The 23,507-nt window shown below is 37.7% G+C and overlaps 1 protein-coding gene across 1 annotated transcript; it reads left to right on the top strand.

The window, feature by feature from the left end:
* Window positions 1–5,131: 5,131 nt before the first annotated feature.
* On the top strand, window positions 5,132–22,648 carry LOC140171827 (DNA-directed primase/polymerase protein-like). Its single transcript, XM_072195160.1, has 10 exons — window positions 5,132–5,402; window positions 10,281–10,373; window positions 10,780–10,858; window positions 12,148–12,396; window positions 13,536–13,683; window positions 14,529–14,711; window positions 15,197–15,374; window positions 16,949–17,055; window positions 18,346–18,553; window positions 19,754–22,648. Exons 1-10 carry the CDS (start codon window positions 5,377–5,379, stop codon window positions 20,232–20,234), a joined length of 1,752 nt encoding a protein of 583 aa, XP_072051261.1. The 5' UTR covers window positions 5,132–5,376; the 3' UTR covers window positions 20,235–22,648.
* Window positions 22,649–23,507: the final 859 nt, after the last annotated feature.

Genomic DNA, 23,507 nt, shown 5'->3' with positions numbered 1-23,507 from the left:
CACGAAATAAAACAAAATTGACCGGGCCGACTTTACGGCTGATTCGTAGTATCCGGTCACATATATTTGTGACATGCCGTTTGTATAGCTGAAAACATTATTTTGAGATGAATGGTTATACCTTTTTATGTACCAATTACAGGTATGTAAAAGTATACATTGCTGTAAAGCTTTAAGAACAGAAACTGACCCAAACCTGAAGTCAGAGTATACTAGAAGATATACATGGTGTAACAATTGGCGTGCCTTTTTCTTTTTTCTCAATTTTGCTCAAATCTGAACCCAAACCAGAAAGAATACAATATCTCTTTGTTTGTCACTTTTACTAGAGTAATTACTTGCAATTCTTAAAATTGACTGTTTTACATAGAAAATGCATGGACGAGCCTGTAAATGTACTCGTTAGTCTAATCAATGTGATGAAATTACACAAAGTCCATAATGATGCAGTTGGTACAATTAGTGACATCAAATTGGTACGAAATAATCATGGATTTTAGTTTCAACGCGTCGTTGTAGACGTATTTACATACATAGTAGTACAAACCAATAAGAATCACATGAAAATCAATGCCTCCACCAATAAATACTGTTGTGAGTCTTAATGACTCATGGCCAAAATGACCTTTTACCCGAATTCACAAGGTTACATGTATACCATGTGTCATAAGTCTGTTCCTCCCCCCATAAGAAAACCATTTTAACATGCTTAAAATTAAACTCACACAATTAATTTGATATTAATTTGTTACTGGTTATTGTTTTGGATTAATATAAATGTCACTTAGCAATTTATTTGAAGTTGTTGTCTTTTTATGGTCGATAACCTCCGAAAGTCTGCAAACCTCGGTTATTGTTGTTTTTCATTGAAAATCAAGGTTTGCAGACCTCTAAATATGTCAAAACATACAAAATTAGCTCTAAAATTCTAGAACAACGGCCTACAAATTCTTTTCGCTGCAATGAGCCTTAAGGTTCATTGCAGCTAGTAGCCCAAAGGCAAATAAACAGAGGGGTACTTCCATATTGATGCTATGCTCCAGGGGAAGTCAGAATATAGGCGGAACGGACTTTCGACACACGGTAAACCGCATTTTGTGATGGTACAACAAAACAATGTCTTTTTTTCTTCTTCAGATATTATTTATTCGTCCCTCTTGCTTTGTAACGCAAGAAGTCAGGATCTTGTGATCACAAATCCCGACTTCTTGTGTTCCTGACTTAGCCAGTTTGAAATAAAGAGAAAGTAAAGATATCAAAATAAAGAAATAGTTAAGACAACTCAGGATCTCAAGAACTCATGAAATCTGTTCAATTTTTACGGCGTTGGTATTTTAATTGTAAGCCCATCCACGTTAGTTATCTCGAGATCCTATTTTCTTGACTTAAAGTCAGGAACTCGTGAACTCAAGCCACGCTTGAGTTCCTGACTTACTGACTTCAAGTCAGGAACACAGGATCACGAGATCCTGACTACATGACTTTAAAGTCAGGAACTCGTGAACTCAAGCCGCGCTTGTGTTCCTGAGTTCCTGACTTCGTGACTTTAAAGTCAGGAACTCGTGAACACAAGCCGCGCTTGAGATCAATCAATCAATCAATCCCTGAAACTTATATAGCGCCTAAAACCAAGAAAACTTGCACTAAGGCGCTGGACACATACAAAGAACATCATATGCAAACAAATGAAAAGAAATACATACATAATATCAATTCAAAATATACACAATTATACTTCACGACTTTAAAGTCAGGAACTCGTGAACACACGCCGCGCTTGAGTTCACGACTTCCTGACTTTGAACTCGGGAACACAAGAACTCAAGCGCCGCTTGGGTTCACGACTTCCTGACTTTGAACTCAGGAAGTCACGAACACAAGAACTCAAGCACGGCTTGTGTTCGCGACTTCCTGACTTTTGGCACGTGTGTTGCTAACGCCATCATTTGATATTATAATGCATGCATTTAGGCTAGTCCAGGCAAAGTCAGGAAGTCGTGAACCCAAGCGGCGCTTGAGTTCTTGAGTTCAAAGTCAGGAAGTCGTGAACTCAAGCGGCGCTTGAGTTCTTGTGTTCCTGAGTTCAAAGTCAGAAAGTCGTGAACACAAGCGCCGCTTGAGTTCACGAGTTCCTGACTTTAAAGTCATGAAGTCAGGATCTCGTGATCCTGTGTTCCTGACTTGAAGTCAGGAAGTCAGGAACTCAAGCGTGGCTTGAGTTCACGAGTTCTTGACTTTAAGTCAAGAAAATAGGATCTCGAGATAACTCAAGTGGATGGGCTTACAATTAAACTACTAACGTCGTGAAAATTGAACAGATTTCATGAGTTCTTGAGATCCTGAGTTGTCTTAACTATTTCTTTATTTTGATATCTTTACTATCTCTTTATTTCAAACTGGCTAAGTCAGGAACACAAGAAGTCGGGATTTGTGATCACAAGATCCTGACTTCTTGCGTTACAAAGCGAACTCACGTGGCCCTTAGTTACTTCCGTACAATTCCATATCTTAAAAGCAACTTAACTTATAGAGTGGCTAACCATCAAAATATCGCACAACGAAAGTTGAACACACGCACGACTTTTTTTTCAGAATTTTTCTTTATTACTTTTTATGTTTCTCTTATTTTTCATCGTTGAACTTATTGCACAAAAGAAACATATTGAAAAAATAAATATTGCACACTAAAAATAAATCAGTTTTAGAGCTTCTTGACTCTTGGTGGTAACAAATAAAGGAAGATGGTCATTAGAGAAGAACACGTTTTTGGTGAAAGCAGTTCTGCACGCTGACATATCTCCTGTCATCAACATAGTGAAATGAATAACAATCTTTTGCATTAAAGGTCTAAATTTAGCAAGGTCTAAATTTTAGACCTTGCTTGGATTTTGCTGACTTGAAATCGCTGCTGTTTGTTTTTACATTTCCTTTTGAACTCTTGAAATAAAACTGAACAAGTTTTATTCTTTGTTTATCAGAATAAAATACTGCATCTGCCATGCTATGGCTGGTCTGCTCAAGTGCCCCGCCAAATGCACGGTGGCTGTGACGGTGGTATAATGAACCCCCGGGGGGCACTCCAACTTTGGAGGTGACGCGTACATGTAGGGCTGTTAAGACCCCCTTTTTCAGCATCGCTGTCACCCAAAGACCCCATATTTTTTACGAACACATGCTCTGTCACCCGGATACCACATATTTTTCCATTTGATCTGTCACCCAAAGACCCTTACAAGTTCAATTTGTACAGCAACTTTCATTTTTCAATGATTTTGTTACTTAGGGGCCTATTTTGAAAAAAAAAACCAATGAAATTTGAAGCCATTTAGAACTAGAAATTCGATTTTCGAGGTTTTTGTGGCGCTGTTTCGGCTCTCACCCAAAGATTCCATTTAAAAAAAAGGTCATGTTCTCACCCAATGACCCCATATTTTTTACATTTTGCTCTCACCAAATGCCCCTTAGTGTGAAAGTTAAGTGCCAGCCCTACACCTATATATCCATTTCATATTGATGTGCCCCCCCCCCCAGGAATGAACCTCGTGTTGCATTATATCACGTAAAGAGCTTGGCCAGGAATGCCTGGAATGCGGGCTAAGTACGTATGTTATGAACTTGACATTCACAGGGGTAGGCCTACTAGTAGAGGGTACATAGATTATGTCATGAAAAGGATATTTATATTTGTTAACATTAACTTAGATTATTTTGAAAAATCTTATTCACTTGTCCTGCAAAAATCAGCGAAGTACATTGTAGGCCTACACTTGCATTTATATATCCTTGCGTATAAAATCCTCGCACAGAAATGGTGCTGCTTTCTCCAAACACTTAACTCCTTGCGCAGTTCTCCAAACACTTAACTCCTTGCGCATGCAGTTCTCCACAAATGGTGTTTCTTTCACCAATCACTCTCTTTCTCCAGGGAACAGGCTTCTTTCTGCACTGCTCCACTTTATTGACAGATGTGTTGTTTTATAAACCAGACTCCACTCCAGCAAGTCGACAGAAGAATATTAATCCTTTGATGAGGAGGAGCACATTCGTGTACTAAATCTCCTTCGTTGCTGTATTAAAATAACACATTATTGGCTATATACAAACTGGTTCAAATGTACCTCCTTTTGAAGCACAACGACAACCAGCACCTAGAGCTTACAAACTCTCTTCATATTCTAAGTGAGAGCAAACTCACTTGTTTTCCACTTTTGTATTCATCAAAAAAACCCATAGACCATTATGTCACATTACAACACTTCCTGTGGGTACTCCCCATATGATGTCATATCTACTTTATATTATCGGGGATTCCCCTTATGGTGCAACCGTGCAACGCACATTGAATAATTTTAGAGAATAAGGGATTCTCCAAACAATCCAAAATTAGATACGATTCAATTTGTTTTGATCAACTTGATGCATGAGAGGGATTTCCCCAAATGTCTCATGAAATAGATTTTAATTTTAAACACATATAAATAATCAAATTAAATTACTCAGGGCACATCACAATACTTACAAATTATAAATACATAAAATACACCATGAGTATAGGCCTACCCATATATGCCTACAACTCGACCAATTATTTTTACTCAGACAAAGCCTATTACGAATGTAATGTACATATATCATATTATCCTTTTTGTAAACCGTAATAATACAATCTTTATATATTTTCATACCATTTTGTAAGTATATTTCTTATTATTAATAAAACATGTATATTCAATAACGCCTGCAAATTTCATAGTAAAATCAGAACAAAATATACTTGTCTCCCCCAATTTTACTCTTTCCCCAGGGCTCATCATTACTGCTGCATTCAAAAAGAAAGTTTGAATATTCCATGTTGGGGAATCCCCACACCATTAATTGTTTCTTTCATTTTTTGCTCCTCTGTGTGCGTGACCATAACCATTAAACCATGACGTAGTTAAATTAATATTCATAAGGCTATAATGGTATGTGCTTCCGTTGAAATATTAGAACGATTTTTTTCAACATTCTTATAAAAATGTATTCCTTTACCGTATTTATTAAAAATGTATATAAATAAGTAATATCCTAAAATTTATTCTGATTTATTTTAAGCATTGTTGGGATTTAAACCTGATAAAAGCATCGACATTTCTTACAACAATCACGATTACTTAGAACTATTTCTTGGCAGCGGAGACACAAAATAAAAGTTTGATGAGTAAAGAGTCACAACCGGGAAATTCATTTTGTTCCCGGGATTTTGTTATTTTGTAGAAAAGTGTACATTTCTTCTGCCGTATTTCCTTGTCTGTTTCCATCTTTCCTTTAATACATAGAGTTGCAGATTGGTAAAAACTTAAATAGCTGTGACTGAATGCATGATATATAAGCACAATGTCTCTGGCAGAGGAGAGAAAAAGGTAAGCTTAAACTAGTCCGAATAATCAGACCATGACTCCATGAGACCCAGAACTAAATACTAATTTACTAATACTAAATACTAATTTCTGACATGATCGTGTTCTGGGTCTGAACCAGACGTGGTCTAATTCTGCATAAAACCGGGCAGCCTTATTTCTATAGATCTGCTGCGCATTCAAATTGCATTGTATTGCATCGTAATTTCATTTGTATCTATGTAGGTATGCTAGGTGAATTCAAATTTGCCATCAAACTGCATCATTTTATATATCAAATCAAAGCCCTTGAGTAAACAAAGCCAAAACTGAAAACCATTTTTTCATAGCACTTTCCGTAGCAAAGTTACATCTTGTCAAAGATTGACTTTCATCAAAAAGTTTCAGCTAGCAAAATTCCCCAAAACGGCATTTCGGGGTGTTTCTAGATCTTAGTCTCATTATGATAGCAGCTTTTTTAATGGAACTGCTATCCAAATCCTCTAAAATTCCATGTGCGAGTGACTTATCACCATAAAAATCATATATTTGGGTCAAGTGAAGTATAGAAAACATATTTATGTACGTTTCCTTCTTCGACCAGTTGTTTTAAATTTCTATGTAAATATGCATTGACATTGTCGGCGAATTTGGCTGACTAGCAAATGTGTTAACTAAGGTTTGCCTGGGTTACCTAAATTATGTTTAAATACACAACATGAACTCACGTGTTTTCAAGCAAATTAAGCCCATAATAGGTGATCAAAAGCGATCGGAATGTTACAAAAGTACAGATCGCATTCAGCTTACTTCATATTAGATGATCTTTGGAAAAATACGGCATAATTTGTCTTGGTGCTTGCGGAATGCCATGCAGTAAAATATTAAAACGTTGCGGCAATTCATGATTGACATTGACATTGACAACTAGCAATCGGAGTGTCCTTCGTATCTTCCGCTGTCAATTTCTTATCCACTCACTAATCCTCACAAAAGCTTTGTGTTGATTACGTAATGTGTGGAGGCAAATTGCAATAAGTACAATGAAATAATGAGTAGGGCGGGCTCCGAGGCGGGTTTCTTCTTCATCTTACGTAACACTCAGTATTGTTCTCCAAAAAAAACCGGAAGCTTGTCATTTGGCGCTCTAGCTGAAATACAGCAAGATGTAAGATAGTAAATGTAAACCTGTATTTTAGCTAGAGTATCTCGAGCTAGTCTGAACTGTTTCCATTTGAAATCTTGATGCCAAATTGGACAAAAGAAGCACATGGTCCTACTTCACAGTTTTTTAATCTCCTATTCATGTTGCGTGAATCACTCTATTGTGGACCATCCTTTACCTTTTGATACTTGATTATTTGGACAAGAGGAACAGTTTTGACAGGCCCTTTGTCTACCTCTCTGTTTGTAAACAAACGAGGAGGTCGAGATTGTCCTCCTCGGCGAATACGAAAGGCAGCGTAAGAGTACGGCACTAAGCCTAAACATGTTATTGTTAAATATTGTAGGTATGCTAGGTGAATTCAAATTTGCCATCAAACTGCATCATTTTATATCAAATTAAAGCCCTTGAGTAAGGCTAATGGAACTTGATTGTTAGTTTCCTATTGACCGCCCGCATCACCTTTTCAATTTGACCAAAACTTTCATTATTTTTATAAAAAAGTCAATTACCGTAGATTGGGGTGAATAGGGACAGTTTTGGCACTCTCTAGATTGTAGTTTTTTTCCTGTAGCCCCATGAGCCAAACTTTTGAGGGCATACACAATGTATTATGTCCACCCATGATGCTTTTTATCCACCATTATAAAAAATTGAATATATGTGGGGGGTATAACCGGTATATATTTTTTTAATAAACTTTTGGTGTCCCTATCAGGGACAGCACTGGTTTTGATAAGGAAAGTACAACTTTGAAGGAGTGTACTTGCATTTTTACCCCCACATGGAGGGAAAAGGGACACCAAGTGGACACCGTAGGATGGTGTGGTAGTGGGGTAGGGCAGTGGGGATGGTAGGTTTAATGAGGCTAGTGGGGTCAGGGTGTGGTATAGTGATTTAAGGGTGGTGGTGGCAAGGTTAAGGTGGTGGGGTAGGTTCATGAGGGTAGTGGAGTAAGGGTGGAGCAGGGTAGGGTGTGGTGGGGTAAGGGTGGTTGTGGCAAGGGTGTCCCTATTCACCCCGTATTAGGTGACTTTTACCTGAAAAATATTTAAAAAATTGTTATAAAAATTCCTGTCAGAATTAATAAATAATCTTTTAGAGAAAGTTGTAAGACCTACATTGTAACAGGCTAGGTCCTGGTGAATTTCCAGCTCATTTTCTAAAATAGTGGCCGTGGGAGCAGGAAAGTTTTGACCACCCCATTTTTTAGAACTTTTTTTAGATAATTTTATTTTGGACACCCTACATCCTAAATTTATTCTTTAACATCTGCTGAACCATTTTCTAAACACTGTTTGATTGCTCTTTCAATATGTGGAAATAAAAAAAAATAAGTGTTTTAAAACCAAATGTGAAAAAATGAGATTTCAAAAACTTTTCTCATTTTTGTCCCTATTCACCCCTGCGTCCCTATTCACCCCAATCTAAATCTGAAAATTGAGATAGAAATAACCAAAATTGAAACTCTCAAGTCTCAAAACGTCTGACATCCATTGCTGATCATAATCAGCCGTTTTTCTTAGTTGTAAGGGTAGAGGATGTGGTAAATAATGGAAATTAACGGATTACCTCATCATGTTTCTAGTGATTACAAAACTAGCAAATTTCTTTTCATTTTAATAGAAACAAATTCAAATCTTTTCTCAATCTGTTGCAAAATGTCTGTAATGTCTGTAATAATGATCTAAGCATTTAATGGTGACATCCCGCTATCTCTAAGGTCCGCTATCTCTAAGGTTCGCTATCTCTAAGGTTCACTATCACTAACATGTAAAGTCTATGGAGATCAGAATCCCGCTATCTCTAATAGAGAAAAGGGTTCACTATACCTAAAAAAAGGTCCGCTACTTCTAAGGTTCGATATCACTAATTTAGAATAAGGTTCGCTAGTTCTAAGGTTCGATATCACTAATTATAAATAAGGTTCGCTATCACTAATTTTGAATACAGTCCGCTATCACTAATTTATTGAAGGTTCGCTATCTCTAAGGTTCGTTATCACTAGTTCCAATAAAGGTCCGCTATACCTAAGGTTAGCTATCACTAATTTTGTTTCAGGTTCGCTATCCCTAATTAATTAAGGTTCGCTATCTCTAAGGTTTGTTATCACTAATTTCGATTAAGGTTCGCTAGATAGGGGAGATTGGGGTTAGTTGGAACGTGGGGTAAGTTGAAACATTGTATTTTTTTCTGACACAAAAAATTAATTTGGTAAAATACTGGCACCTAGTAATAGGTATTAGTAAGGGTCATCCACCAAATTAGCAACAGCACTGATGCCCCACCAGTGTTGGCTTGGGAAAGGAATATCTGTTTTTGACTTACTGACTAATTTTTATACCCCTCAGAAAAGATGTGTTATCTCCATGGTGTTTGAAAATTCAGGGGATTATTTTTTGAGTATCATAAGCACTAGTAGTAAGTCCCAGAATAATGTTAAATAAAAGTTTTATTGTATTTCTTATTTTGTGTAATGAACTTTGAAATGTAAAAATAGGCATCGGGGTTAGTTGAAACTTTTGAGGTGGGGTTAGTTGACACGTGAAAATCGCATAGAAAAATATGGTTAAAAATTTGACTTTTTAAAAATTTGTAACATGTTTACCATTTCTTCAATATTGCTTTAATGTTAAAAAGCAATAATACAAGCAAAAAGTGCACACAGAAAGTACATTTTATAATATTTTAGGCTTCTCATATTTTGGTCCATGGTGACACTCGTCACCTTGTGTCCAAAGTATTGACCCGCACTCCCACATATTTATTTATTCATTTTTTCACACTGATTGTATGTTAAAGGGTGCCTTCAAGGGAAGTATAACCCTAACAACACAATAATTATTATTTTGAAATTTTTACAAGCCTTGTTTCAACTTACCCCAGGGGTGGGGTTAGTTGAAACACTTTTTTTCAAATTTTCAAATTGGATTATATGAATAATCATAAGCAGGTCCAATAAAGTTTAAGGCTGTATTTGTAGCATGTATGTATATGTTTATACTGATATGGTTAGTGTTTCTTGAAAGTAATCGGTTTGTGTTAAAAAGACGATTTTGTGAAAAATGTTTCAACTAACCCCAATCTCCCCTACCTTTTTTGCGCTGTTTTGGGGAATTTTGCTAGCAGAATCTTTTTGATGAAAGTCAATCTTTGACAAGATGTAACTTTGCTATGGAAAGTGCTATGACAAAAAGGTTTTCAGTTTTGGCTTTCTTTAGGCCAATGGAACTCGATTATTAGTTTCCGATTGGATGTTTGAAAAAAAGGACGAGGTCTCTATTTCATTATTCATTATTCGGTCTCTTTTCATTATCCATTTATGTCAACAAAATCAATGATTTTATGAACAGCTTTCTCCAAATTTAGGTACCCCACCACAGTACCAAAGTATATATTGTTGATGAAAGGCCATTATTAAATGCTTAGATCATTATTACAGACATTACAGACATTTTGCAACAGATTGAGAAAAGATTTGAATTTGTTTTTATTAAAATGAAAAAGATGAAATGAAAGTTTTGTAATCACTAGAAACATGATGAGGTAATCCGTTAATTTCCATTATTTACCACATCCTCTACCCTTACAACTAAGAAAAACTGCTGATTATGATCAGCAATGGATGTCAGACGTTTTGAGAGTTTCAATTTTGGTTATTTCCATCTCAATTTTCAGATACGAATAAATAATTTTAAATCACTACCGGTACTAAAATTGTAAACATTCTGTTTCAGGGCTCAACAGTTATGGCTTCAAAAGTTGAAGAAATTCGCAGAAGTTGAAAGCTGGTATAAACGTTTTCCACTGCTCCCTGAGTACAGCCCAAGGTAAGCATGCATGAAATGTAAGTGGACTAGTAATGGATTAAAGTGGCTGGCAATAGCCCATTAGCCCCCAGGGTCACAAGTTACGGTTAAAGTTAGGGTTTAGGGCATTCTATACATTTAGGATTAAGTATTTTTAAAAGAGAGAAGAGGCCAATTAAGTTGGCTAAGCAATTTTCCATCTTCGCAACAAGCTCAGGGCCCAATATACTCTTATCTTTTTGTTCTATACTTGTCCCTCATGGAGCAATTTTAAATGATTACGTGCTAATTTAGGACAAATGTGCATTTGTTTGTAAGTTCTGTATGTCATCTCATAGGCAAGGCCAACAAGGTGATGATGAATTTAGGCTACATGTAAAATGCTACTATGACACAGTGCACTTGTTTGAAACAATGTTTGTTGCAGGTTAATGGATCCATCTCCATTGTGGCACACATTTCCTCGCCAGAAACAAGCCTTTGATTTTACTGCATCACACCCAGAGGTAAGATGATATTAAAAAACACGGGATATTGGTAGGGATTAGGGAAATCCACAATGGAGTCCGTACATGTTTTTTACTCATTCAAACTATTTTTCATCACACCCAGGGGTAACATGAATGATGATGTTGAAAAAATGGGGTACTGTGAATGGGGTTTCTAGATAACTAGGAGTATAGGTACCTGGGGCTATTTGAGGCTCAGTAATTAAGCCATAATAAAATACTAGCTAGAGGCCTTCTGGTCGCTAGGGCTAAAGTTTGTGCAGCTTGTAATTGGCAAAAAAGAACGAGATCATAACATTGTGTATTGATATAGAATTGCGAGCATGCAGTTGGGCACAGCACTTACGCTAGTTGTGCATTGAGTAATGAGTGACTGGCGCACGCTAAATATGAATTTAGGTGAGCATAATTTGGGACTTTATTGACACGCGCAGTAACAAAGCCGATAATATTTGCTATAACTTAAGCTGAACATTACAAACTTCTGCATTGGTTCATCTATGGTTTGTCTGGACTTTCTAAAAAATAGACCTTTTCCAAAAAATATATAATGGTCAAAAGGATGTTTCTAGCATGAAACCCCCCAAGAACTGAGGATCTGTATTAATTTGCACTGTGCAATCCATCAGATCAGGTCACACAACCCCAGGCTTGGAAATATGAAGCGCCGGACCAGAGACTACTTTGTAAAAAAAAATAGCCCCTGGTTCACAGGGTTTTACAGGGAACCAGGGGCTATTTTCAATGAACCAGAGGCTATTCAATGGATGGGAAAATTTGTGTACATTTTGATACCTCGCTGATCAGGCTGGGAAATAAGAAGCGCCGAACTAGGGGCTACTTTATAAAAAAAATAGCCCCTGGTTCATGGGGTTTTGCAGGGAACCAGGGGCTACTTTCAATGAACCAGGGCTAAATGGCCCTGGTCCCCACTTAATATTTCCCAGCCAGCCTGCACAAACCCAACAGTTTGGTATAAGCTGTAGCTGCATGTCGTAAATGATTTGCTGACCTGAACAGACATGGCATGTTCTTTAACCCCCTGAGCACTCCCTGCCGATCTAACATTGCCTCTGATTGGTCAATTACATGATATCTTCACTTTAATCGCCAATCAGAATGGAGCTTTGCAAATAATTCACCCCAATTTTTTTGTGTGATGAAATTATTCTAACAATGTTGCTGATTGGTCCATTTGATAATGGAAACTTCTTTTTGGCCAATCGGCAGGTAGTTCTCATGGGGTTAACATGGAATTTTCTATTTTCACTCTCAATTGTCTCCAGGATATCCATGTGTTTGCAAAAGAAGAACCGGTACAAGACTCGGGAATCAAAGGTCTGCGTCGCTATTTCGTAACCAACTACCCTCAACTGTGGCATGTGATACGTAGCTTTGCTGACCTTAACAAGCATGCGTCATTTTACGAGGTCATACCTGAGGGCGCTGCGTGCAAGTTGTACTTTGACCTTGAGTTCAGCAAAGAGTTAAACCCAGATCATGACGGGAGTAAAATGGTCAAGACATTTACTGAGGTAGGTCCGGAAATAGACCCTCCCTCGGGTCCATGGAGAACGACTGGTAATGTAGATTACATAGCATTAAAAATCAACCCAATACATGGACCCTCCCAGTCTGTAAGCAATTTGCCTACCAGTTCCCACAAAATGCTGGGAGTTCACTTTTACGGATTTGGAGTCACGCAATCTTTCTATATACCGTACCACGTCCATGTTTTCACTACATTACCGTTTGTGTAAGCGACTAAAACAACGATATTGTATCCGACCAATCAACGCAGCTTGGCAGCACGGGGATATTTGAAAAGCCTTCCCTAGCTAAATAATGTGCAAACATTTGCAAACCGCACGCGATAATATACATAATATGGACAATAGGCCTAAGTCCGAGTCGAGTGGTTGCCTTTTATTATTGCTGCGTACCATGGGTCTATCAGACGCGTGCCACTTGAGCTCAATACCTCTCAGTTGTTGACAAGTGTCCCATCCGATCTTAAGCGTCACATCCCGCGCATAGCTTTGTGCTACCATATTTGAATTGAAACTGGGGGCGGGGCTTTCGTAATTGACATCAGAATCCCCAGGCTCTGTTGAACGAATATTTGGAAGGAGATCTGAAACAGATTGGACCAGTCGAGGATTCAGCGCTCAATGTACTTTCGCGTTCACTAATAATACGAGTATGTTTCTATATTGCTGCACTGACTGTGTGTGTAATCAGTGGCGTCGATTTGTGGATGAAGAGGAATGGGTTTTTGGCATTGAGAAAACTAAGGGGGGGGGTTACAGGAATAGGGCATTATGTAATTATTTATTGTTAATGATTATCCAGAGATGGAACTGAACCGAGACTGGGGCCAGTCTAGTCCGGAAATGGCTGCATGATTGGTTCACAAGTTTTTAAAGGACAATAGAAATTGTTTTCATTGTTAATATTCTATGTGTGAGCTCAACAATTGCCAATAAACCACATGGGTATTCAAAACCTACATTGGTACATGTACATCCATTTCAAAAATTATAGAAATGATTTTAACCACTGTGGTGGATCTAAATTGCATGTCATATTCAAATAAGAATGAGATTACATAAAGGTTTTCCAAGAATAACAAACAATTTTCAACTTTCACTTTACATTTTATTTTCCTCCATAGTTCGTGTGCCAACAGGTTGAAGACACATTTCATCTGAAGTGCAAGCAACGCCACATTATCGACTTTGACGCTAGCACAGAATCTAAGTTCAGTAGACATCTGATTTTCAATCTCCCAAAGGCAGCATTCAAGGACAACATCAACGCAGGTAATTAATTATGCAACTACCTTTTCTTGTATCAGATTTCGTTATAATGAGGGTTTTATTGTAGTATAGCCCAGAAAAGAGGTAATTACTCATTCAACCATGCTATGGCCAAAGAATGCTAACTTCCAGCACTGTCAACATTTGCCTCATTCAAATTATGTCACTTACTGGAAAGCTGGACTAAACAAGGTCATCTGATAACTGATTCTCCATCTGGCTTTATGACAAACTGGTCATCTCAAGGACAGGGAAAGAATGTCTCTTACTGAAAAACTAACAATGTCATCTGATATTTCATTCCATCTGGGTCAACGTCGTATACCCTTGACTTTATGACAAACTCACAAGCTGGTCACTTACTGGAAAGCCAGCCTCAACAAGTTCACCTGGTTTGAGTCTCTTCTTGGTCTTATACCATCGTCTTTATGACAAACTGGTCATCTCAGGGATGGAAAGAATGTCGCCTACTGGAAAGCTGGACTCAACAAGGTCACTTGGTGTAACTGGTCCTCCATCTGGGTCATATACCCTCGTCTCATGACAAACTGGTCAACTTTGGGGCAGGGAAAGAATGTCACTTACTGGAAAGCTGGACTCAACAAGGTCACCTGATTTGACTGATTCTCCATCTGGGTCATATACCCTTGGCTTTATGACAAACTGGTCATTTTAGGGATGTGGAAGTCACTTAATTACTAGAAAGCTGGAAAGAACTCCTTTAGGAACTAAAAGCTATCAAGAAGTGCTGAAACCTTAGATCTATTGTGTGTGTTTTGTATCTCATTGTCTGTACAGTTACTGGCCTAATTTATAGCGACTTTCTCTATCTGTTCTGTTAATTCCAGGCAACTTTGTGCATCATATCTGTGATGAAATTACAAAGCAGATTGCAGGAGCATCAACAGATGGTGACAAGATTGAGGCTAAGAAGCCAAGGTTGGAAAGCAATGATTCACCTCTTGGAGAAGATCTCTGTTGCTTGATGATCAAGGATAAAAATGGAGAGGATATGCTGTTTGTGGATCAAGGTAAGGTGTCCTTAAGATTAGCAACACTATTTTAAACTGTTGTGATTTGGTCATTTTGCTCATTTTTGTGGGAGCAGGTCACATGCTTCACCCTAGCAGTGTGAAGGTAATGCGAGACACAAATGATACATATGTGGATTGGAAATAAATGATGCCAGTATATGTATAATTGGCTGCTGAGACACAGTGAGATATGGGCAGGTGAGATAAACCAGTCTACCCCATATGAACTCGGGTATACAGTGGTATAGTTCTGACTTTTTCACTCTCTTTACTTTACTTTATTATATGTTAGTTTGTCAGAGCTTAAAAATCACTTGTGAAATATACTTAAACATTTTGATCAGGCTTGAAGAATTTAATTCATACAAATAACATTTTGTGTGAAATGGTTTTTTTAAGGATTCTTGTTTGGAAAATTGAAATTTGCAATCTATTCAGGTTAATGTTGTTATTCTTAATTGCTCCAATATTGCTGCCGACAGGTGTTTATACCAGAAACCGTAACTTTCGTCTGTACAAGTGCAGCAAACTGAACAAGGAGAACCCTCTTGAATTGGCATCATCCAATACGTACATGCCAAGGCTAGACATCGGATCACCCAAAACTAAACGCAGAGAGGAATATCAGCTGTTTCTTGATTCCATTATAAGTAATGTGAGGTGAGGTAATAATTAATTAATCAATCAATATTTTTAAATATTTAAAAATACATGTAGTGGAACCAGAAAGAGCTTTATTTTGATGAAAACCCCACCATAATTGGAATTACGGTTTCAGAGATATGGTCATTTTAGTATTGCATAGAACAATATAATACATTCTTATTCAATGGGTGCGTCTTGTAAAGAATTCACGTAATTTGATTGGTTTTCTGGTGTATAATATCTCACAATAGTTGATTGTGATATTAGTCAGGGCGCGTGCCGCCACGCAACGGCGGCACGCTTGTTGCTCCTCAATGATCGCGCGATAATGCGTTCGCGTAATACACGTGCAAGAACTAAGAACGCGATTCGGCGGCTTAGATGTTCGTGATGGTTTCGTTCATTTAAAACAACAGGGATGTCCACACAAAAGTAACTTAAATTTTTTCTGAAAAAAGGCAGTTTTTCTCGCAAAAATTACATTAAAACTGAATAAGAATGAGAATAACAGATAGGATGTTGTCTTTTGCCTATCCAATATCGTGTCATAATCGTAGTGGATACCCGGCTGCGCCGGCATCCACTACTCAAAATATTGGCCAGCCCATCCATTATGACACGATATTGGATAGGCAAAAGACAAAATCCTATCTTTTATTCTCTAAAAGAATGTTGAATACTATTATTGGCTGTATCTCAAAATCAATATCAGGGACGAACGACTCATTTAGCTTGATCACATCACATGTCTTCCAATTCTAATGAAGGCCCCTATACACTGTGCACAACTTATAAGTTCCCCCTGATACTTTTTATAATAAGTCAAAAAATATTTTACGAAATGTAAAAATGTAAAAAGATATGTATAGCCCTCTTTGTTTTACCTCTGTGGACCAAATTTTAGCATCAAACATTATTGCGTTCAGTCACAATGGTTAATTATGTGAGAAAACAAGTTAAACGTTGCACCTGAGCCCATAGCAGTCAGGTTTTCTTTAACAAACACATGAATAGGCCTGGCCTGCTGTATTGTTTGAGAGTTGACTCCTATGGACTTAGATGCAACTTTTAACACAGTTTAAAACTGTCTGTTTTTTTACATAATGAACCATTGTGACTGAACGCAATGACATGTGACGCTATAATTTGTTCCATAGGTGCAAAACAAATAAGGCTACACATGTCTTTTTACAAATTTGCATTTTGTCAAATATTTTTTGATTTATTTTAAAAGGTATTTAGGGGGAACTTGTAAGTTGTACGTATAACTGTGATTTCCAATACAATATTTTTGGTCCATGCATCATGTGAATAACACCTTTGCTATGTAATGCAAGCAATCAGACTTGTAGTGACTCGACTCGAAATGACTCGACTCGACTCGAGTTTTGGTGAGTCAATGACTCGAGGCAAGGTGACTCGACGACTCGACTCGACTCGAGGGTTGATGAATCGATGACTCGACTCGACTCGAAATTTAATGACTCGACTCGATGACTCGAGGCTTGTGACTCGAGTCACCGTGGCTGAATCGACTTTTTAAAAATGACTCGAAAAGCATGTCTTCTTTTCACGTGTTATACTCACAGGTTCTCTTCAGATATTCAGGTCCTTAGTTTTGAGGGTGATGAGAGCAGAAGAAAGACGGCAACTACCCTGGGTGATAAGACAAAAGCAAATGAAACGGAAGCATCAGGTAAGGCTGATTGTAAAAAGGGATGATGGACGAATGGAATTGTTAAGTCTTTGCCGGAGTCAGGCTGAGTGTCCAAAACTTGAATACATGTATGTGTAATTACAATCCAACACAGGTTCACTTGTCAGTAAGATTTACTAAAGTATGACAAGCTTTTGTTCTAAGGTACATGTAGGTCGTGCTTGGCATCAATATACTGTAAACGTTCGCCTAATGGCGCACCTGGGCTCCTTTGCCTTGGGAGTAAATTTCATGTACAAATAGAGAGCTCTCTCCTCTAAAAATCCCTACAAGACTTAAGGGTAGGTGCCCTTATTTGCTGACGGAATTTTTATGGGAGGGCACTTTTAATTTGTGTCTAAAATTCCAGTTATGTCAAGGGAGCCCATAGCGCCATTAGGCGAATGTTTACGGTATTAAATAATGTATAGATAAATTATGATATGTTGTGTTTGTGCTTTTTAAAAGTCACTTTAAACCTACTGAGTTAGACTTGTCACAGAAAACAACATGAAATATATACAGGCCTTGCCGTCTAGATTTTGAAGGCGAGTAGTCAATCTTGCTCTAGTATGTATTGGTCTAATCACTCTCTGAGGTCTGCAGTGGCATAGATTTCTTTTTGAAATGGGGGATGGTGTTGGAAAAACTTTCTTGTGAATCATACAGCACCTTTTGGCGATAAAAAAATTGCCATATTGAAGCTACACTGGTGAAATATGGTGCTGAAATGGAATAAATTTGTGCGAAGCGCACAAAAATTGGCACATTTTAGGCTAAAATGGCCAAATATGAGGTTAAATGGTTCAGAAACCCACATAGAGGAGTCAACATGGGGGGTTATCGATTGTATGGAACATACCCCTATCAAAATACGGGGGGGGGGAGTTATACTCCATTTCCCGGGATCTACGCCTATGTAGGTATGAAAGATCATACATATAGCAATATGAAACACTTAGGTCTACGCACTGTTGATAACACACTCTCGATCGTTTTCAGGGATTAAGGCTAATTTATTAACGATAAATCGAATACATTCAGTAGATTCAATTTTTGAGTGATTCACAGCGGGCAATATTTAGTGTCTATGGCGAGTGGAAAATCGCTCACTAGAAATTGAGTTTGGGCGAGTGGTTGCATGCGAGAGCGATCGTTTGCCTCAAACGGCAAGGCCTGTATATATATGGATTCATTTAAAAAACAAGCATACCATTACCTAATAGTCTAAATTTCATTAATCATTTTTACATTTTATGCATATTTTTCACGGTATATTTTCATTGATAGATAAATCTACAGAGCTCTTGGAGGGTTTCCACCACTCACCCTACCCAGACATAGACAAATTCATCAGGACCTGCGTGACACAAGGCGGTGTCCAAGGGGATATCCGTAGATGGTTGTATTTCACTCGGGGACAAATGATTATCTATGATATCAGCAAGAACAGGTGGTGTGGTAACATAGGAAGACAACACAAGAGTAATAACATTATGTGAGTATACTGCATATATGTGTGCATGTAATGTGACATGATCAAGGGGAATGAGTCACATGTCGGCAATTTTCAATTAGAAGTTTTTTACATCATTTTCTGGCAGTTTATAAATGCTACATTTTGATGCAAACCCCGTCAAAATCGGACATCTGGTTACCAAGTTATGAGCAATTTATCAATGGCTGAAAACAATATAAAACAAAAGAATTTGAACATTGTTTTTGCCAATATCTCCAAAACAATATTAGCGACATCCGACTCATTCCTCTTGATCATGTCACGTATGTGTGCATGTAGCCCATTTTAAATCATGTTTGCTTTAGTTGCCAGGAAAAGAACATAACAAATTTGCCAATAAAAAACAAACAAAAAGTTTGCCTGAAATGCAAAATAAAACAGAAACTACAATTCATAGCTTTTCCCGCCAACAAGAAACAAACAACAGCAAACAAAAGACTTGTATTATTATAGCACAGGTGTTTTGCCAAGTGTTACCGAAGGAGTCTTTCTTGGTCTAGGGAATTATTAGCCAACCTGTTAGGATTTAGAGCAAACTGTCAGGATCACAACATATAGTTGCTTGGTTTGACTGTTGTTTTAGATAAATATACCATTATTGTCATTTCAAAACAAGGTTCTACCATCAAAGTGTGTGTTGTGTGTGCATAACCTGTGTTGTGTGTGCTTACTCCTTTCGCATGCATGAGGCTTTACAACAGTCTACTGGCATGTTACAAAAGCACGCAAAACAAAAATGTACTTTTTGTGCGTGCGTTTGCAAGGAGAACCTCGTTTTGGTAGCAAGATGGCAAATCCATGCAGAGTCAATACTGTAAAAACTTGATAATTAACATATGTGCTTACTATCGAGAGCTTTTGAAAACATGAAATTGTACCATAGTCTGGCGCTTTACCAACTGAGCTAATGGGGTTGAGACACAAATTTGCAGGTTTACTTGTTTGTATATAACTACTAGTATGTGTATCGATGATTTGCTCAAAACCCTTCACACTTTTGTGGATGGGGCTCTTCATGCATTTGATTGATAGTAAGCACATATATATGCAAACTATCAAGTTTTTATGGTATTGGCAGTAGCTTAAAAACTTACCAATTGAAAAGATCTGGGCCTCAACTTATCAAGATGTCAGGCAAAATGTACGCGCATGACACATTTATATCTGTTTTCCGTTTAGGATACTTGTTGATCTCAAATCGGGCATCTACTATCAGAAATGTCACGACCCCGTCTGTAAAACGCAAAACTACAAGTCTCCGGAACACCCTATCCCACCAGATTGCCTTCCAGCATTCTTTGATGAATTTGAAGACGACGTACTCCTAGCAGCCACTCAACAGGCAGAACAGGATGCCAAAGTAGTAACATGTGTACCCGAAGGTGGAGCAAAAATGGGAGGTGCAGGGAGTGATGACTTTGATGATGATGAACTGTTAGCAGCCACTCAGCAGATTGAGCAGATGCAAGCACAAGTGGAGAAGAATGAGGAGGAGAGGACAAGTGGTAGAGGGGTAGGAAGTAATGGTGTAAGAAGAACACTTGGTGGAGGTGATGAAGCTAGTTGGCAACAACAGGACAATCTTGATATTACTGATGATGAGATGCTAGCTGCCATGAGTGAATTGGAAGACAGTGGTATCGAGAGTACGGATACTTGAAAAGACCGGTATTATTCTGAGTCTTTGTCAAGTGTTTGTGTATGCACATAATAATGAGAAGGTACTGAAAGTGATGCAATCTGATCCAGCAAGGCCAAATAAGGTGGAAATTGTGAAATACAGGCAAAAATAGGAGCAAAAAACACTCAAATACCTAAGAAAATTTGGAATCCAAAAGCTTGCACAGGTACACTATCGCCAAGGTACCTGACTGTAATCATGGTAATACATGTGACTCAACTTTCAAAATTTCCTCCATTGGCCTGGTTAGATCAGATCATGGCAGTCACATATGTGATCTGCTACCACGAAATGAGAGTCAAGTCGCAAGTTGGTTGTTTCAAGACATCCTGGCTACTGGAGTTGATGTTCTTTGTTTGTCGCGCACCTGTACAAGCCAGTAGTGTGTCCTTCATGAATGGCCCTTTGTACCCCTATTCACAATGGACATACAGACAGTACTGGCTTGAACAGGTGCATATGAAACAAAGAACACCAATGCCAGGGCATCTCGAAACTACCAACTTGATACTTTACGCTCATCTAGATTGCAACGTTTGAGTGTTTCTACATGTCTGTACCTCTTCCCTTGTTCTTCTGCAGTAGTGAGTTGTTAAAACTCAAGCAGTCACTACCAAAGGTGACATTAATTAAGAAAATTGGAACCAGGGGCCACTTTGGCAAAAAGGTGGCCCCTGGTTCACCAAGATTGGAGTGAACCAGGGGCCACTTTGGATGAACCAGGGACCACTTAGGGGTGAAAATAAGGAGTGATGGACCAGGGGCTACTTTTAGTGCATCTGCTTAAACAAATTTAACTAGGAACCAAGGGGCAATTCCAATCACCCAGGGGCCAATAAAAATACAAATGGATGAGTTAAATAAGCACTAGTTGCTTTGAATTTAATATTTTTGGTTCACTCTCCAGGGGGCCAGTTTTGTGAGAAAATTGTCCCCTAGTCAACTAAAATTGAGATGGACCCAGGGGCCATTTCAGAGTTTCTGGGGAGCAAACAGCTCCAGTCTCCCACTTATTGTCACCTTGGTCACTACCTTTATTCTATCATTTCTATCCAAAAACTTGCATTAATTTTCTAAACATTCTACTGCAGTGCACCAGAAATCTGAAGCGGATTGATAACTGTTCAATGTATCCAATCCATGCAATGTTTAGAGAATAAAAGTATTGTTTTGAGACCCAGCTGTGTATCCCTACTAATAATAATTATTGTACTATTATTTATATTTCTTATAAGTTTGGCTTTTATGCTATCACTTGTATAATATGTATATAATTTTGGCATTTTTATTTTGTACATATGTATATAATTATAATTATGTTTATCAGGGCATCCAGGGAGACCAGCACTTTTGTATTGAAGGAAGTCTTAACAAATAAATGAATGGAAAATATAATAAATCTGTCGCCTGATAGAACACAGGAGATACCATTAATTTACATGGAACAATGTGGCATAACACCAAGTTGTTCATATAAAAATAATGGTATATCCGTGTTCTATCAGGCAATTCAATTGATGTTTGCCTGGGTCTGAAAACAATACTTTTATTGTTATTCTTAAACAGATAAACCATAAAACCAGGTTTGGATGTTATTTACATCCACTTTTTATGGCCATTTTTATCAAGTTCAACCAGCCACCTGTGCACAAAATTGGTGAATCCATTGAGTCCTTCAGACGCATATATTGCTCCGCGTTGAGGCACAAGATCACTGCGCGCATACCATGTTACGCCCAACAACAACTGTTCTGAAAAGAATTAATTTTCAAATTTCAATTAATTGTTAGTAGTCTTCATTGGAATAATGATTCCAATCTTACTTGAACAGCATTATATGTGTAGCAGGGCCTAGATTTCATCTTGGTTTGCGAGAGTTAAAATCCATCATAGTCACTGCACTTACTGTACACAATGTATGATACAATGAGAGAAGTTGATTAAATAATAAAATTATACATGTAATTGACATTTGTATAGTTAACATTTTGTAGGGAACATCAATATGGGTGTGTTCAAAGACAAAATGTTGAATATTGAACTGTTAAAAAGCTTCATTATAACAAATTAAAATCATATTTACCTATGGTCAGGACAGTAATGCACTTGCTAAATGTGAATAAGCAGCTTTCATGTCATTCCGTTCTTTGTTATGCCACTTCCATCATACATACATACCGTATTTCGTCGAATAAACGCCCCCGGGGGCGTTACATTTTCCCAAGGGGCGTTTATTAGAGGTCATTTGTAGCACGACAATTCCCGTTAAAATCATTAGGTAAGCTTAAAAGTCACGCTAAAATGACGAACTATGAACTTTTGACACTGACCTTTGGTTCACTTCCGGTGTTCCGATGCAGATTTTCGCCAATTATTGACGCTATTATTGACCATGTGGGAACTTGGTAAGCTTACTACACAAGATAGCATGGAAATATCGAATTTTTGAAACATCTTGGTTGAAAAAAAGTGGTGGGGGGGCGTTTATTTGAGGGGGGGACTATTTGACGAAATACGGTACATATTTATAAAGCGCCTTTAAAATTTATCAAAGCTCTGAACAAGGAGAGAAAGGATGGAAAAAAGAAACACAGAAGGAACAAGAAAGAAGCTAACTGAAAAGGTGAGTTTTCAGTTTCTTTCTGAAAACTGGAATTGATGGATCATTTATCGGAAAATTTATTGATCAGAAGTTCCTAGCATCAAATCGCATCCAGTTGACTTCAAGGCAACTTTGATACAACATAATGCTAGTCATGGCTGAATACTTGCAATTTGTACACTGCAATTGCTAGTGTGAAATATGGGTGACAGTGTGACTCATCAACTTCTTATTGAATGCAGTGGTCTTTTGCAACTTGCCCTATAGAAATAACATTTTGTTGTTGAAGAGCAGCATTGTCAATCCATAGGGTTTGCTGGAAAATATCACAATTGGAAAACAAAACTATCACTTAATTGCGCCCTGAATACTCAATGTAATATTTTTCAACTAAAATGTGAACTGATCTGGTCCATGGGGCCAAAGGAGGCATTTTTTTTAAATTGAGTTTCGCGAATTATTACTCTAATGTATACATTGTATAAATTACCATAATACTGAAAACATTACAAGGTCTAGCATACTTGATTCTAAAGTTATGAAGTTTTGTGATGTCTATTTTCTTATGTATTTTCTTATTTTTTTACTACATAATTTTGCCTTTTATTTCAATTTCAAATTCGCCACATTTGGTCTCCATGGACCAGATT

Source organism: Amphiura filiformis, chromosome 15 (genome assembly GCF_039555335.1).
Source record: "Amphiura filiformis chromosome 15, Afil_fr2py, whole genome shotgun sequence".
Taxonomy (NCBI): domain Eukaryota; kingdom Metazoa; phylum Echinodermata; class Ophiuroidea; order Amphilepidida; family Amphiuridae; genus Amphiura; species Amphiura filiformis.
The sequence above is the reverse complement of the archived record's forward strand: the minus strand, read 5'-3'. Positions and strand labels throughout refer to the sequence as shown.

Coding starts and splice junctions, on each gene's coding strand:
- LOC140171827 (XM_072195160.1), top strand. CDS start 5,377: ATGTCTCTGGCAGAGGAGAGAAAAAG. Junction 10,859..12,147: donor TTACTGCATCACACCCAGAG/GTAAGATGATAT, acceptor AATTGTCTCCAG/GATATCCATGTGTTTGCAAA. Junction 18,554..19,753: donor CACAAGAGTAATAACATTAT/GTGAGTATACTG, acceptor TTTTCCGTTTAG/GATACTTGTTGATCTCAAAT.